The 16749-nt window shown below is 39.7% G+C and overlaps 1 protein-coding gene across 2 annotated transcripts in view; it reads left to right on the top strand.

The window, feature by feature from the left end:
- The window catches only part of nkain2 (sodium/potassium transporting ATPase interacting 2), a 74762-nt gene that overhangs the window by 28354 nt on the left and 29659 nt on the right, over window positions 1-16749 (top strand). For both annotated transcript variants that reach the window (XM_068342592.1, XM_068342593.1), the window contains exons 2-3: window positions 8667-8804; window positions 9849-9929. In XM_068342592.1, coding sequence (XP_068198693.1) covers window positions 8667-8804; window positions 9849-9929 — 219 coding nt within the window. The remainder of the gene's footprint in view (window positions 1-8666; window positions 8805-9848; window positions 9930-16749) is intronic.

Below are 16749 nucleotides of genomic sequence, written 5' to 3' on the forward strand. Positions count from 1 at the left end.
TCTCACTAATTCAGAGGGAACGGTGAGATGAATCCAGGGTTTTTCTGATGGGACAACGGGACAGAGGGAGGAGAGTCTTTGGGACAAATCCAGATGGAACATCAGTAGAATTGAGTACTACCATAATAAATGGCAATGACACAAAAATAGGAATTCTTGTTTTACTTTTAATTTATTTTGAGTTATTGTTCTATTTTAAGTCTTCCTGTAGCTGTCTGTATTTCTGTATCTTGGAAGATACCTAAAATATATCTTTTGGCCTAATATTACCTCAAAATATATTCAACAAATCACAATAAAGACTATAAAGAGATAGCAATACAACTGAATGTGTCCTATGTACTACAAATCACTGAGGGGTGAACTGTTGCAGCATACAGTAGATTCTGCGGTGTGCAACTAATCTTGAGTTAACAGGTGAAATCACGATTGAAACATGTTTATCTTGACTGCTGGGCTGAAGCAACTTTCAGACTTGCTTCAAGTGTGCAAGAACCAGAATGTGTTGCACCATTGAAGCATTTCGTCCGTGACATTCTGAGAATAAACGTGGCCAGATGAAGAGTAGCAGACAGTAACAGGAAAAGGTCATTCCTCTTCCATTCCATTCCTGTGGCTTCTTTGAGTGGGTGGCAGAAATAAGATTTACCAAAGGTCTACTTGTAGGCCGTACGACTGACATTCATCGGATGTTCTGCTGGACTTAAACAGGGCTTCGGACTTGACCATGTTCCGAGGGTTATTATTGCAGAGTTTGCGATAATCAGAATTTTATTTATGGGCCAGCAGTTGCTAATCACACTGTTAAGTAGCCTGTCTAGAGCTGTACTGTAGAGATGAGTGACGGTGATGAGAGCCTACCAGTGATCCTCTACAGCACAGCATTCATCAACAAGCTGCCATCTTTATCCATCTCAGTTGCTCCACACTCCACAGGGTACTTACAGCATTCTTCTATTTGGCCAACACTGCCTGCATCCTCTCTGTCCATCTGTTGACAGCCATTACAGCCAGATGTACACACACACACACACACACACACACACACGCACGCACGCACGCACACACACACACACACACACACATTGTGTGTGTTTATAGTATGTATTATATTTATATTTATATTTTTCCTCTACTTCCTGAAACTGTTCCCTTCTCTTCCCTCACTTTGCATTGCTCATCTTTCCTGCAGTCTTTCCTCTCTCTCGGAGCCCTAAGTAGCCTCAGATGGTCTGTAATAGCCTCCAATGGAGATGAATTGATCGTTGTGTGAACCGAATCGATAAGAGATTGCTTTTTGCTATACACAGTGGGATATGGTGCAGGAAGGCAGCTTTAATTAAGTTAACAGAAAACCACTATTGCTCCGGAGTTTTATTAGGAGAATAAAGTTTCCGATTAATGCAGAGGGAAAAACAAATTATGTTCTCGCAATTAAAGCTGAATAGAGTAAAAAGGGCATAAATTCAGTTAAATGTGTCTCTGATCTGTTGCTGATCATCATGATGCTTCCTGCCTAACATTTCCTCACTTTCCTATCCGGGGTGTACCCCGCCTCTCTCCCAGTGTTAGCTGAGATGGGCTCCATGGTAAACCCTTGACCCGGATTCGGGTAAACGGCTGAAGACGAGACAATTACGGATTATCTTGTCTTCCAGAAAATGAATGCATGAATTTTCTCACTTCTTCTCCCCGTTTTGATCTCCAGCCCTGCTGCACTATATACCAGCTTTCTTCCACCATCTCTTTCTTCACTTCCGTCTCAGTCTGTATCTCACCCTGCCCCAGCTGACCTCATCTCCCGCCCATCATCCCTCCCCTTTTTCCTCCCCCTGTCGTCTATAATGGGTCGAGCTGTAGAATTTCATCAGCAGTTTTTTAAAGGTCACAGAACCAAGTGAAAACTCTCAGCCAAAGTGCTGAGGGAACAGGGGAGGGAAGGATGAGATTATGGAAGGGAGGAGACACACGGGAGGGAGAGATAACAGAATGAAGGTTGTGGGGAAGGGATGGAAGGACCTGAAGGAAAGGCTGCATGAAGAGCGAATGGAAGATGCAGTAGGTAGTACAGTAATGGAGGAAAAAAGATTGAGTAATTGAATGAAAAGAGGGAGGAGGCAGATGAGATCATTTGTTGTTTTATGACAAATCCGATCTGGTAAGAGGGTAATGCATATTAAATATGTAGTAGACAAGAAGAAAGAAAAAGGTGATGAGGAGAGAAAGAAAGAAGATGCAGGAAATGAGAAGAGAAGAGAAGAATAAGCGGGTGGGAGGATGAAGAAATAAGGGTGGTGGAATTGAGACAGACATTTCCGTTTCTTTCATCTCTTCCTCTTTCCTCAGTAACTGTTGGATCTTCCTGCCTTTTCTTTTCTTTAGATCTCTTGGACCGTCCCTCTCTCTCATTCACCATCTTTCTCTTGTACTGTCCTCTTTACTGTCTCTTTTCTTCTTTAAGATTAAAACACTTTTATTGCTATGCTGTTTCCCATGATGGGCACACCCTGCAGCTGTTTCCCTGTCTGAACCAATGACATGTCTTTTAATATAATTCTATCACTCATTATGAAATGACTAAAATCTTTGCCAAACTGACAGGGCTCTATCTCTCCTTAGTCTCTTCTGCCTCCCTCTGTTGTCCCTTTCATTATTGTCAATCTGTTCCTCTAGCCTTTGTCTTTTCAACGCTACAACTCCATATCTTTCCAGTTTCTCTGCATGTCTTAAGCTGCATTTCCCTTTTCATTCGACTTCTGTCAAATTGTTATTAATTACACACAGATGCAATTTTAGCAAAGACAACAACAAACAATGAAGACAACCCACAAAATTCAAAATAGCTGATCTTTGATTGACTTAACAAATCGATTCGACTAGACACCTGAGCGATCAGGTATATAGACATGTCAGGAAACTGGACTCCTATTACATGTCAACATCCATTCACCACTGGTTCAATATTAAGTTACAAAGATCACTGTCAAGTCTAGCAGCCTTTAATCTAAACAGATAATGCATCCTTAACTCCTGGTTCACAGGTAACCTCCTTGAGTTAGAACTTTACACTTTTTAGGTCAACGTGATTGTTCACCAAAACAAGTCATTTCATCCATATGACTTATAGTATTTATTACTATTATCATAGGTGTACATAAGTGGTCACACCGTGTATTAGATCAAGTAGTGCTTTTGCATTCCACCTCTGCTTGCATTGTATATGTCTAATAATGGAATGGTTGATTGATTAAGTTGTGAATTTAAAGGCAGAAGAAATAAGAAAGCAGTCTCTCTCAGTCTTCCATGTTTATGATTTAGGGAATGAATGGAAGAAGTTGGTTTCAGACTGTACAGATGGGGCTGCAGGATGGGACAATATTGGAGTCAATTTTCTTAAATTTTCATTGTGGTTGTTCCAACTTGCAAGAGATGGTGGCATTCAGGGGAACCTGCTGGTGCACAATTCAAAATGGTATGCACAAAGAACAGAACCATTAAAGGCATGTGGTGAGGACAGTGTGCTTTTGTCATTTATGGATAGGTTCACATCATTAAATGGTCTGTATGGAGGATTGAGACGAGATTATAATATGAAAGCTATTACCTGCCAGTCAAAAAAGTACCTGCAAGTGATGGAAAATGGAACATGTATGGAACATGGAAGATGACTCCCCAGATCAGCATGTATTCCTGTCAGGTGTTCTGGTTTTCTCCTTAAGTTCAAAATTATTCAATAAAAGTGAGCTAATGACTTTAATTGCCCATAGGTTTAACTGCTTGAATGGAGAACAAGGCAGTAATGTGCACAGACTCTCAGCTAACAACTACATTTGTTAAACTGATGAAAACAAGTGCACAAGCATCAGTCTAGCCCAGCGTTTCTCAAATAGTGTAACCATTAATCCTGACTTCCTCATTTTGATAAAAAAGGGGGAAAAAATCACCACAAATTGTTTTATTCATTTCTGTTTTGTAGGTTAAGGTGTTTTATATATTGTGCTCATCAGTTAATGTTGCTGAACTGAATTGGAATTTTTTATTATTTATTGGTTTTATTTAATTAAATTTTTCAGTATCAAATGGTGCAGTAAGTTTGGTCAAAAATGTGTACAGTTTGAACAAAGGTTTTTTTAATTTAAGGCAAATTGATGCACTTAAAACATTTCTGTCATAGACTAAAAATAATGTTAATAAAATCAGTCTTTGTTATAAATTGAACTATATATATACTGTATATATATTTTTATATCCTGCTTCAAAGTGGTGATGTATTGTAATTGTCAGTGTTGGTGTGTTTGTCCATTCGTTTGTTCGTCCGTCCATTAGTATGTCCACCAAATATCTTCGCAACCATTGCAGATAGAAAGATGAAACAAAAGGCACATTACTCGGGCAGCAAAGGGGATGAAAATGAGATGATGACCTTGACCTTGAGAAAGGTAGGTCAAGGTCAAATTTCAACTTTCAACTACACTCAGGAACCAGATAATTGGGAAAGACAAGGGAGAAGGCCAGTGTGAGTAAGACTATAGATCAAAGGTCAGAGCACTAGCTTTGATCTTTGACCTATGCAAGTAGTTCAGGTTAAAATTTTGAATTTAGGGGTGTCGCAGGATGTTGCAGTCTCTGACTACATTGGTTCTAGTTTTCTAGAACCAAGGTAGTTAATAATAATAAGGATACAATGTTATACAGAGGTGTACTTAACAATTTTACAGACAATTTATTTATAGTCGTGGCGGACAGTGGGGGGGCATGAATTGTTTTCTTCTTGCTGGGGGGCGCAGCAGAAAATAATTGAGAAGCACTGGTATAGCCTAACAATGTAGTAGGTGGAGTATGAATTCTGGGTCCCTGAGGGACTTTGTGCTACCAGTAGTTAGACTGACAGAATGCTGCACATCAACTTGTTGTCGCTGTTTTGTGTAGCACACACACACGCACACACGCACACACGCACACACGCACACACACACACACACACACACACACACACACACACACACACACACACACACACACACACAGAAATCTACAGTGCATTCATACATAGACACATTAAATATATGCTTAGCAGATTTGATTATTTTACTCTATAAATAGTTATGTGCAGCCACTGCAGAACTGTATCCTCTTTATGAGAGGACAAAGCTCTTCAGTCAATACTTGCAATTAAGCCTAATGTACTGTGTCTGTAGTGCATGTACAGTATTTGCCTATAGAAACAATGTAATGTAAAGCCTGTTCCAGCAGATCAGAAGGGCCTTTTGTGGGCTTTAGGTTTCATTCATTACCTGCTCTTAACTCTACACCATCATATGTTATAACATGCACTGTGCTTCCGCTACATGGTAACCGCAACGCATGACTCAACTCTAATCTATTTTTTATGAGGTAAGTTTTGATCAGACTATGCTACAGCTTCACGCACAGATGACACACGGACGCAGAAATACTTCTGACCAATAAGTGTTCTGAAGTGTTTCATGTGAGTTTTCAGTACCTGCTCAGCCTTATTGGAAAAACAGTGGAAGTAGGCTTTAGAGAGGAGCAGGTACCAGGTACTTTTTACCTGGAATGGAACCAATCTGTATCTTTCATAATAATACCTGTACAAATTTTGATAAGATTGCCTCTCAAGAGAAGATCTCGGTATACTGATTGGTGAAAGTAGGTCAGGCGCCATACATTCGACGTATGCTTATGCAACACAATGCATACAATTCTGACAACAAGGTCCGACTTAATAACATCAGTGGTACAGGACAAGCACTTTGAGAGTGTTTCCATGGAAGAGTTTCATTCATCCGAATCGCTTTATCCGCTGCAGCGGGTCACGGGGAGCTGGAGCCTATCCCGGCTGTCTTAGGGCGTGAGGTAGAGCAAACTCTGGGCGCGACGCCGGTGCGCAGAGGAGCCACACAAAGACAGACAACCACACACACACACACACACACTCACTCCTACGGGCAATTTGGAAGGGCAAATTAACCTAAAGCGCATGTATTTGGAGGTGGGAGGAAGCCGGAGAACCTGGAAAGAACCCACGCAGACACGGGGAGAACATAGAAACACCACACAGAGCAGGACTCGACCCAGAATCTGCCTTGCTGTGTGGCGACAGCGCTACCCACTGCGCCACCGAGCCATCCATAGAAGAGTTTATATTATTATATACAATGATAATATATTGTGATATTATTTTAGAACCGTACCTCCCACCCTCAGGAGGAGCTAATGTCTCATCAGGGGTGTACCCCACCTTTCACCTGTAACCAGCTGAGATAAGCTCCAGTAGACCTGTGAGCTGTAGGTGAGCGGCTATAGATGGATGGATGGATGGATGGATGGATGGATGGATGGATGGATGGATGGATGGATGGATGGACAGACGAATGGATGGATGGATGGATGGATGGATGGATGGATCTGCTGTTAGCGACTTCAGTTTCCTACCAGAGTCACAGTAAAAAGGCTCACAATTTCACACCTCATCTGAAGCTTCGGTCGTTTGATACATGCAAAGGATTCTGGGATTAAGGCAGTGGGGGCTTCATGCATGCTTTGTCTTTTGTCTGTCAGGACAGCTCAGTGACTTAATTATCAAGAATGATGTACTGAGGCAGCTGAAGTTAGATGTTTTGCAGCTGAGCCGTGTAATGAGAATTTCACAGCAGACGATGAGTGAACAGATGGGCTGCTTTTGACTATTGCTCTTTAGGCTTTCATATCAACTCAGGTTAAAACTTCATTTCTTCTTCACTGACCCTTAACGCTACGTATCGGTAGAGTGTTACCTGTCAAAACAGCTGTTGGTCATATTTTCTTGTCTTTTGTTTTTTTTGTTGATGTGCGATTTATTGTATAGGTTTTGGTGAGTGCCGAAAGTGTGTGTGTGTGTGTGTGTGTGTGTGTGTGTGTGTGTGTGTGTGTGTGTGTGTGTGTGTGTGTGTGTGTGTCCCAGCTGTTGTGAAGACTGTTTATATTATTGGTGATGAAAGAGAGGCCCCCAGGGACCCTCAAGTAATGGGCTGAAAGGCATCTGACTATGTGTGTGGGTGTGTGATTGTGTGTGTTTGGAAAGACACACAATTTCAACACTATATAAATTACAGTGGGAAGACAGACTAACATGCATAGTAACATGATATACACAAAAACATACACAAAAACACAGGAAGATGGAGTCTGTCCCACACATATAGGCATGGACACAAAGAACACACACACACACACACACACACACACACACACACACACACACACACACACACACACACATGCTGTGTGGTACCAGCTGAGCCCAGTGTGTCCAATAACAGCAGGTGCTGTCAAGTGCAAGCAGAGCAGACCTGTCCTGACATAGGAACACACGCACACCCACACACACACACACACGGACACGCACACACACACACACAAAATTGGATGAACATATTTCAGCTCACCATGCATTCATTCATACACCCGTCTTGTGACACTAACATCACATAAACCTTCTCAAAGTTAAAGCTGACGTGAGGCAGGTGTAGCTATGCAAGGTGACAGTGGATGTGTTGTTTTGCAGTGTGTGTGTCTGTGTGTGCGTATCTATTTGGCAGGAAAAGATTGTAGTGCTGCCATATGGTCTCACATTATCGGTCTCTGAGCCCTGCTATCCAAAAGTGTGTGTGCATGTGTGTGTATGTATTTGTGTGTTTGGAATTCAGTGTAAGAGCAGGAAATCATAATAATCAAAGTGATTTCTTTGATATTGAAGTTTTGGTGGGTAAATAGTTGGAGTTGATCATGTAGAACAATAAATATCAGTTTGTTTGTGGGCTAAATGACATTATTTATTATCTTTCTTTTTTCTTTCTGTCCTTCGTCCTGCTCATCTTTCTTCCTCCTTGTGTTTCTCCATCGCTCTGCCTGTTCATGTGTTAATATATTTAGCAGTGCCATACTATACACTGTGCTGACTTCATTAACTTTCTCAGCATGAGGCTTCAGAGGCTGAATGATAATAAACCCACACACCGACACACGCATATGCACACGCACGTACACACACACACACACACACACACGCACACACACGCATATGCACACGCACGTACACACACACACACGCACACACACACACACACACACACACACACACACACACACACACACACACACACACACACACACGTGTATATAAAGCCTTGGGAATCTGAAGCAAGGATAGCTGATAAGATTGTAATTCTTCAAGAGCTGTAATGCAGCAATACCAAAGTAATGCAACGCCTTTCATGACGTTGGGCTCATCATCATCATCATCATCATCATCATCATCACCATCATCATCATCATCATTGTCGTCATATTTAACCGCGGTTTGGTAAAAAAGGAAATAAAATATGAAAAAAATGTCATTTACCATACTGACAAATGACAAAACAAACAATAATCTGTTCATTATTGCCTCCATGTTGGCAACACACTCACACACGCACACACACACACACACACACACACACACACACACACACACACACACACACACACACACACACACACACACACATGAACTCTCCACTGTTTGTTTAATTTTGTAAAATGTCTGCAGAAAACATGACTGGCTGTTGTTGCCTCATTGTTTCTAACTACCTATCTTCTCCTCCTCCTCCTCCTCCTCTCAGGTCAGCGTGCTGGAGCGTCAGGTGATAGACTTTTTGGGCTACCAGTGGGCTCCCATCCTGACCAACTTCGTCCACATCATCGTCGTCATCCTTGGCTTGTTTGGCACGATTCAGTTCAGGCCGAGATATGTTACTGGGGTGGGTTGTACACACACACACACACACACACACACACACACACACACACACACACACACACACACACACACACACACACACACACACACACACACACACTAGAAACAGCTATTTTCCATATCATCTGCCCCAGATCTAGATTTAGCAGCAGCCTCTCATTAACCACATCCAGCCTTCTCTGCATTAAATAACAAGGATTGAATAGTAATAAGTGTTATTTTTATTTTTTCAGTCCCTCATTTGTTGGTTTCATAGCTTTGCCATCAGTAGAAATTGCAACATAATGATGTGCTCAAATGCAGAGTGTGTACGAAAGAATGCTAAAAATAATGTATTCAAGTGATCTGCTCTTAAAAATATTTATTTCACTCCTAAAGCAGTCAAATAAAATCACAACAACTCACACATTTAACAAGGAATTTAAATCAATACTCGCATCATGTAACTGATAATTAATATGGAGAATAAATGCCTGGCGATGGATTAATGAGTGAAGGAAGACAACACATACAGTAAGTTAAGGTTAAAACTGTGTCATTGAGTGGGAGAGTTTTTCTTTTTTTTCTCTCTGGCATCTGTCTAAATAAATTTGTGTTACAGTATAAAAGTTTTTTCAAATTCCCAGCATGACTGCAGGCCTCCACAGAGCCCTCCCACTCAAACCGTAATGACCCCCCCCTTCCTCCTGTTCCCCCATTTGCAAGCAGAAAATGTATTGCACATACTTGGATAACCAGATGATTAACATTTGATCTGAGCCTTTAAATTGTGTCTTGCTCCTATTGTTCTCTCATGTTATTCTTTTTACACAACCTTTATGTTCTTTATGTGATTTATGTTCACTTCCTGTCTGGTTTGATTTTTGATTCAGGTGATGGCTTCCTGGCTGCTTTTGTTCTAGCACTTCTGCATCTGAACGGCATCAAAAATGACTTCCCTCTCAATCATTGTTTCTTCTTTCCGCTCGCTCTGAATGCAAGACAATAACACCAAGCCTGTCAGATCTTTCCTGATTCCCACCGTCTCCTCTGTTTCTCCTTCTAGTATGCAGCCTGGCTGGTCGTGTGGATGACCTGGAATGTTTTCATCATCTGTTTCTACCTAGAAGTTGGAGATCTGTCCAGAGTAAGGAAAGCTTTTCTTCATTATTGTCAAAGTATTCACTGCACAATTGTAGAATAGAGACCGTTGTCAATTCTCTACTCCTTAAATTGAGGTATTCCAAAATTGTTGCACAGAAGATTGTAAATTCCCATTTACACCTGTATTCCAGATGTCGTCAGACACAAGAATAAGGCTGGTAGCATTCTACATTTTATTGTTGTCAGCACATATCATGAGCAGACTAAAAGAAGAAATGAAAAAAATTGGAATTCCCTTCAGAGGAAGTGGTACCAAAAGTCTCTATTTTTGTCAAGAAAACAAAAAATACACCCAACGGAAATAGAAATGCAACACTTTTGATTTTGCTCCAGGTTTTCATGAATCAAACAAAAGATCTAAACCTTTTTCTATGAACAAACAAAAAGCTTGTTCTTCTCAGATTTTGTTCACAAAGCTTTGTTGTGTTAGAGAGCAGTTGCTTGTGATTGAGATAATGTGTCCACCTGACAGGTGCAGCAAATCACAATGCTGATTGAACAATGTGATTATTGCACCAGTATGCATGATGAACACAATGCCACAGATGTTACAAGCTTTAAGAGAACACTTTGATAGAGACAGCTGTCGACAAAGAACTCAATATTCATTTGTCTAGCGTGTGCCAATCTGGGACCAACACATCCAAATTCTCTAACTTCATCCAGCTGAGGCAGTAGTTAGTTTGCATAAGCAAAGAAAGTCAAAACAAAATGTCAGTGAGTATCTCTGCATGCATAAATGTCAACCTCAACCGATCTCACTTAACCTGATGATGGATAGTCACCATAAGTGGCTGTCACTTCTTTGACAGCATCTGACACATTGGAGAGTTTTCTTCTAGTATATGTCATCTCGTGGGTGATTGGATTGCTGATGTCAGTGTTGTGAGCAGTGGCCCAAGGTGGTGGTGGGGTTATAGTATAGGCAGGTCTAAGCAACACAGGTGCATTTTGTTGATGGTAACAACAGTATTGAGACGATATCTTCAGGTCCATCGTCTTTCCTTTCGTTATGAACCATCACCTCATGTTATATTCCAAGAAGGAAGGATCAGTACACAATTCAGAGAAACTGATAACATTCTGACATAGCTTATAATTTCTGTAGACATGTCAACCAGTTTCTTCAGGATTCTTTGGATCAGCATATGTGACAGTGTTCAGGCTCCTGTCCAGCAACGCCATGTGTCCCTTGAAGAGGCAACAATCAACAGGCCACTGTAGGAAACCCAACACACAACTGTGCATTAATTATTCTGTTAAAATTATCATGTTGATTAATCAACACCTTGATTGATCAACATGCCTAGTCAAGTGCAAATGCTCATTAAAATGGATTTGAACAAATTCAACAGCAAAATTTGATGATTATTACTATTTTGTATTCATGGAAAAAGATCTTTTACTTTGATTCATGAAAAGTGGGAGAAAAACCAAAAATAGATTTTTGTTGAGTGTATTAAAAGTGACAGTATCACATGGTATACTCCCTTATCCCCAAATCCCAAGAAACGAATAGTTTTCTGAAAGTAAAACCAAAACTGTGACCCAAATTTGGCCGATCTCATTACCTGGTTCTCTTCAGCCTGTCGTTCATCCCGCCCCACTGCCATCACAATGTGGACGGCCTGTTGAGTCCATACTGGTAACTTATATAAAATTATTTTTCATATTCAACAGTTTAATTTATGTTCATATGTATGCATGCAAGTTCATTGAGCTTCAATATTATGAAGTGTTTGTGCATCATGGTTGGTTTACGTCAGTTACTCAAGCTGATGTAGTTCCGCTGCACCACCATTTGGGACCATTGATGTTTCCTGGTTAGATCTGCAAACATGAAAAGTAATTAGTGCCATATTAAATCTGATTATTGTTCAGTTGAACTGGGGTTTGCCTTTGTTGCTACTAACAAATCGTTTTCAATTGCACCCAGCATTCAGACAGCCTCCCTCTGCAGATTTAAACCAAAGCAAGAAGTCACTGTAAATGTTGTTCCTGTGACCTCTGGTCTTAGCAGCTCCTCTCAGGGATGGAGAGGAGCTGTAAGTTGTTACTGGCTAAGGTGACCAGCCCTGCATCATTATTCTTTATTAAATATATCTATAAAATATGACAAAAACTTGAAGATTATGATGTCTTTTGATTTCTCCCATTAATTTCCAGGGAATTTGGAAGGATAGGTTAAATATTGGTCAAAAACACAAACATATGCAGACATACATGGCACATGTCAAAGACAAACAGGAAACCTTCTATATGCTGAGAAAATAATCGTGTAAAATATGTTTATAGACTTTCTTGCGGAATATATAAAAATTGGTGCACTGGCGTCGCGCCCGGAGTTTCCCCCGCGTCACGCCCCAAGCCAGCTGGAATAGGCTCTAGCTGCCCGAGACCCACGCAAGTGTATGAAGCGGTTAGAGAAAATGAATGAATTAGAAATAGTTGACCTAAGCCACTGTTACTTGTAGTTTTTTTTTTTTGCCTCAGTAGTGGGGTGGAGGGACACCAACAGGGGAGACAGGGGGGAGGATGGAGGAAGACCGTTGAACAATGGTGGCAGGAGGGCGATAAAGACCCCATACCAATGGATTATTTTCATATTTCTATCATTTTGCTATTAAATCGATGGTAAACTGGTATAGTTCTCACTGACAGTAATCTACTGTATTTATTCTATGTAATCTATGTGTAAATGTCTGTTACTTCTTTATGTTGTAGCCATTGATATGCAGTACAAGATTCCTCTTTTGTCAGAGCTTTTAGTCTTTATGCAGTACAAAATGCTGATTTTAAATAGAAATGATCAACATGAGCAATTAATTATATCAAATCAGTGCTTCTGAAAAAGGAAGAAATGTGTTGATGGGGAGTGTTGATTATTGCTGATTACACTCTGTGGTGTACAGTTTTCTCACCACAATTTACGCCAAATTGCTCATCCTAATGGACAGATATGTAGCAGGTCTACAACCAATTTAATAAATCACACGAAATTACACTTGGAGCAATTCACACCATTCATCCTGATTCTCACATTACTGTTTTTTTAAAACATTTTCTCACTGTTGGTTTATACTGAAGTGTAATTGCTGTGTATTCGTCTATAGTTTTCCTATTCTATGTGGAAACCCATCACTGTCTGATGCAGTCTAGACACGTCCAGCTTCATTAATCTCTGATTCTAATGTACTTATCCTCCATTACTGTCTTTTGGTTCTAGTTTCCAACTGTTACACTAAATACTGCATCTGTCTTTATCACATTTTAATCACTTTGAAAATGCAAGCATGTCTCACAATGTAGCACTGAAAAAAGCTGCCAAACCTGTGCTTGAAGGTTAATTGAATATAAGAACATTAATTAGATCAGTAAATGTTTCATTCATTCTATTATAAAATTATATGAGTCTGGTATTTTTCTTAATTCTTAGTCGGAAATTTTTTTTTAACAAGGTTTCAGCTGTACACGAAAAAATATTGCCAGTTGGTTTCAAATGAGGGTGAAGTGAACAGTTAATTAGGGATACCTTTATCAATTACCTGTGGACCAATCAGAGGGAAGCACACTCTGGAACCAGATGCTTAACAGCTTGTTTTTATGACCAGTTTTTGCGCTCCTCACTCAAGGGCACAGCCACCTTGACCCAGTTATGGAGGTAGAGAGTACGCCCCCCTCGGATTCACCAGCTGTTGTGTACATACCAATCCATCACCCATCACACCAGGGGCTTTTATAATAACCTGAAGTTTGTCACGTGTATGATTGTTGCCAAAGAGCCACCAATGTCTGAACAGTATAATGAAAATAGATCTGTGCTCTGTCAGAGCATCAAAAACCGCAAAACAATGATGATGTATGACATGTGTATCGAATACACACACGCGCACACACACACACACACACACACACACACACACACACACACACACATACACACACCTTTTTCCTCTCTCTCTTCCTGCATCCTCATCTTTCCTCTGAATTTAATTTTTATATATATATATATATATATATATATATATATATATATATATATATATATATATATATATACACACACACACACACACATATATACATATATATATACATATATATATATATACATATATACATATGTGTGTGTGTGTGTGTGTGTATATATATATACACACATATATATATATACATATATACATATATATATATATATACATATATACATATGTGTGTGTGTGTGTGGTTGTGTGTGTGTGTGTATATAGACACAGTATATAAATATATACAGTATATGTATGTATGTATGTATGTATGTATATATATACAGTATATGTATGTATGTATGTATTTGTGTGTGTGTGTGTGTGTATATATATATATATATATATATATATATATATATATATATACACACACACACACATACATACATACATATACTAGACTTTTATATTTACAAAAGGTGTAAACCCTTTTTCATCCCACACATTGGGATGTTCTACAGTGTAGAGCATGACATAGTGGAAGTTAGACGGCATTCTGCTGGTTTCAAGCTGCAACCACACCTAAAACCACATCCAAAATGTAAACGAATAAAATACATTTTTAACTCTTGGCCTTTCATGCAAAGGTTGTTTTCAACGATTGACTGAATCAGACGTCGCGCTCTCGACATGTTAAACAGTATTCACTGCAAATGGTTCCCCACTCCAAAAGTCAATAAGCTACTTGAGCTGTTGCATCATTTTATGCCTTGAATAATGGAGAAAAAAAGTGCTGCATTTATATCTGTAAGTCAGTAAAAATATTATGCAGCACTCTACCAATAATGGATAGCTATAATAGTTCAAAGGAATAAAATGTAAGATAATGTGCATCTGAATGTAAGGCAAAAAAATGAAAAAAAGTGGTGGCTCTGTAGAGCAGCCTGTCTTATTGGGAACAGAATGTCAGAGTATCAGCAATCGCCTTAAGTTTCTCTGACAAGAGTTTCTTCTTCTTGAAAGTATTAATTTCTCCCTTAGGACATATTGTGTTATTTCTGTGGTTACAAATTTACAACAGAGATATTCTGTTTCGAAGTTTTAGTGAAAATGCCAGCATCCAGACACACAGCTGGAAACCAGACATCCACAACCTGATAAGCTGATTCACAGAAATGCCGGTTTATGTCAATTGTTTCAAGTTAAACAGCTCATGTTATTTATGGAACACTGAACCATCCAAATGATCCAAATGAACAATTATCTTCCAACATGCTGTTTTTCCAAGTGTCCCACACTACTCTTTCATTTCTCTCAAGTTCATCTTCCCACTGTGTTTCCTTTCGTCTGTATTTCCTACGTCAAAACTTGGTGAAATGTGTCCCTCTCAGAAGCACACTTCTATTTATGGCCAGAAGAAACTCACAGTGGAGCATTAAGTATTGGCCAGAGATGAGTGCCAATTTATTACATTACGGTGTACACTCAGGTAATTTAGTTTGAATGACAAGACAAAAGTAATGGAAACACACTCCATTTTTCTTCATTTCCAAGATCCATCATCTTTGTCTGGGAAAAGTAGAGAATCAGCCTTGCTTTGATTTTTGCCATATTATCAGTGATTTGTTCTCTAACTTTGATGCAATTTTCCTGCTTTTTAACAAAACACAGACTGTTATGTGCATCACTGATGAAAGCTGTGTACATTTCTATGAAAGCTGTAGGTAAATAGGTGAATAGGTTGGGTACCCAATTCTATATTAAGGAAGTTCCGATTCAATGCATTTGGTTATACTATAGAGAATATAGATATAGATGTATAGGTACAGAACAGATAAATACAACAACTATAATCCATGTATTCATGCAGACACATTTGTCAGATCGAACAGTTAAACCATGAAATACACTCCTCCAAACTTTTTGATTTTTACCAGATGACTTGCAAATAGTCCTTGTGTTACAGTTCAGGAAATAATTGGAAAGAAAGGTACAAAGTTTGACATTTCCTCTTAATAAGGAAGGTAAATCCTAGACTGTAAATGGAAATGTCAAATGTCTCAACAACTTCTGGAACTCAATACTTTCAGAGATCCGGGTACACACTGATCACCTGCTAAAAGCTCAAGGTTTGCCACAAAATCTGTCAAGTTTTAGAAGAAGAAGAAACTTTATTGTCATTATACAATCGTACAACGAAATTGCGAGGTCAGATTTAGAGTTGGTCGGGCCGCTGCATCCTGAGCGCGCTTGCCACTGTTGGCCAACATGACCTAAGGGGTCTTTACATGCATGTTTTTCATGATGTTGGGGGAAAACCAGAGTACCCGGACAAACCCCATTCAGACATGAAGAGAACATGCAAACTACACATGTTGGAAATGCTGGGGTTTGAACCTATGACCTTCTTGCTGTGAGGCAACAGTGCTGACCACTACGCCACTGTTGGCATAGTGTTTTAGTTTCAGCCACTAAAAATGTGCAGCCCACTATCCCTTGTGTCGGTGAAGTCTCATTCATGGGGTCATGGTAATCTCAGAAGTTGAATCTGAAGTACCTGTGCTTCTCTTTCATTGCCTTTCATTGTCTTACAAAGCAAAACACCCACATCAGTTTGAGTCTGAATGGTCACCAAAACTTTTTAATCATTCATGTTGACATAGATTCTTAACTTGAGGTAATCTACGATTCATTCGTTTGATTTAGGACCATCGATGCATGATGTTTGGAGTCTCAGGAAAAGATTTAAAAACCCTGGATAAAATCACAACACACGCGTGCGCGCACACACACACACACACACACACACACACACACACACACACACACACACAC

Source organism: Antennarius striatus, chromosome 19 (genome assembly GCF_040054535.1).
Source record: "Antennarius striatus isolate MH-2024 chromosome 19, ASM4005453v1, whole genome shotgun sequence".
Lineage (NCBI taxonomy): Eukaryota > Metazoa > Chordata > Actinopteri > Lophiiformes > Antennariidae > Antennarius > Antennarius striatus.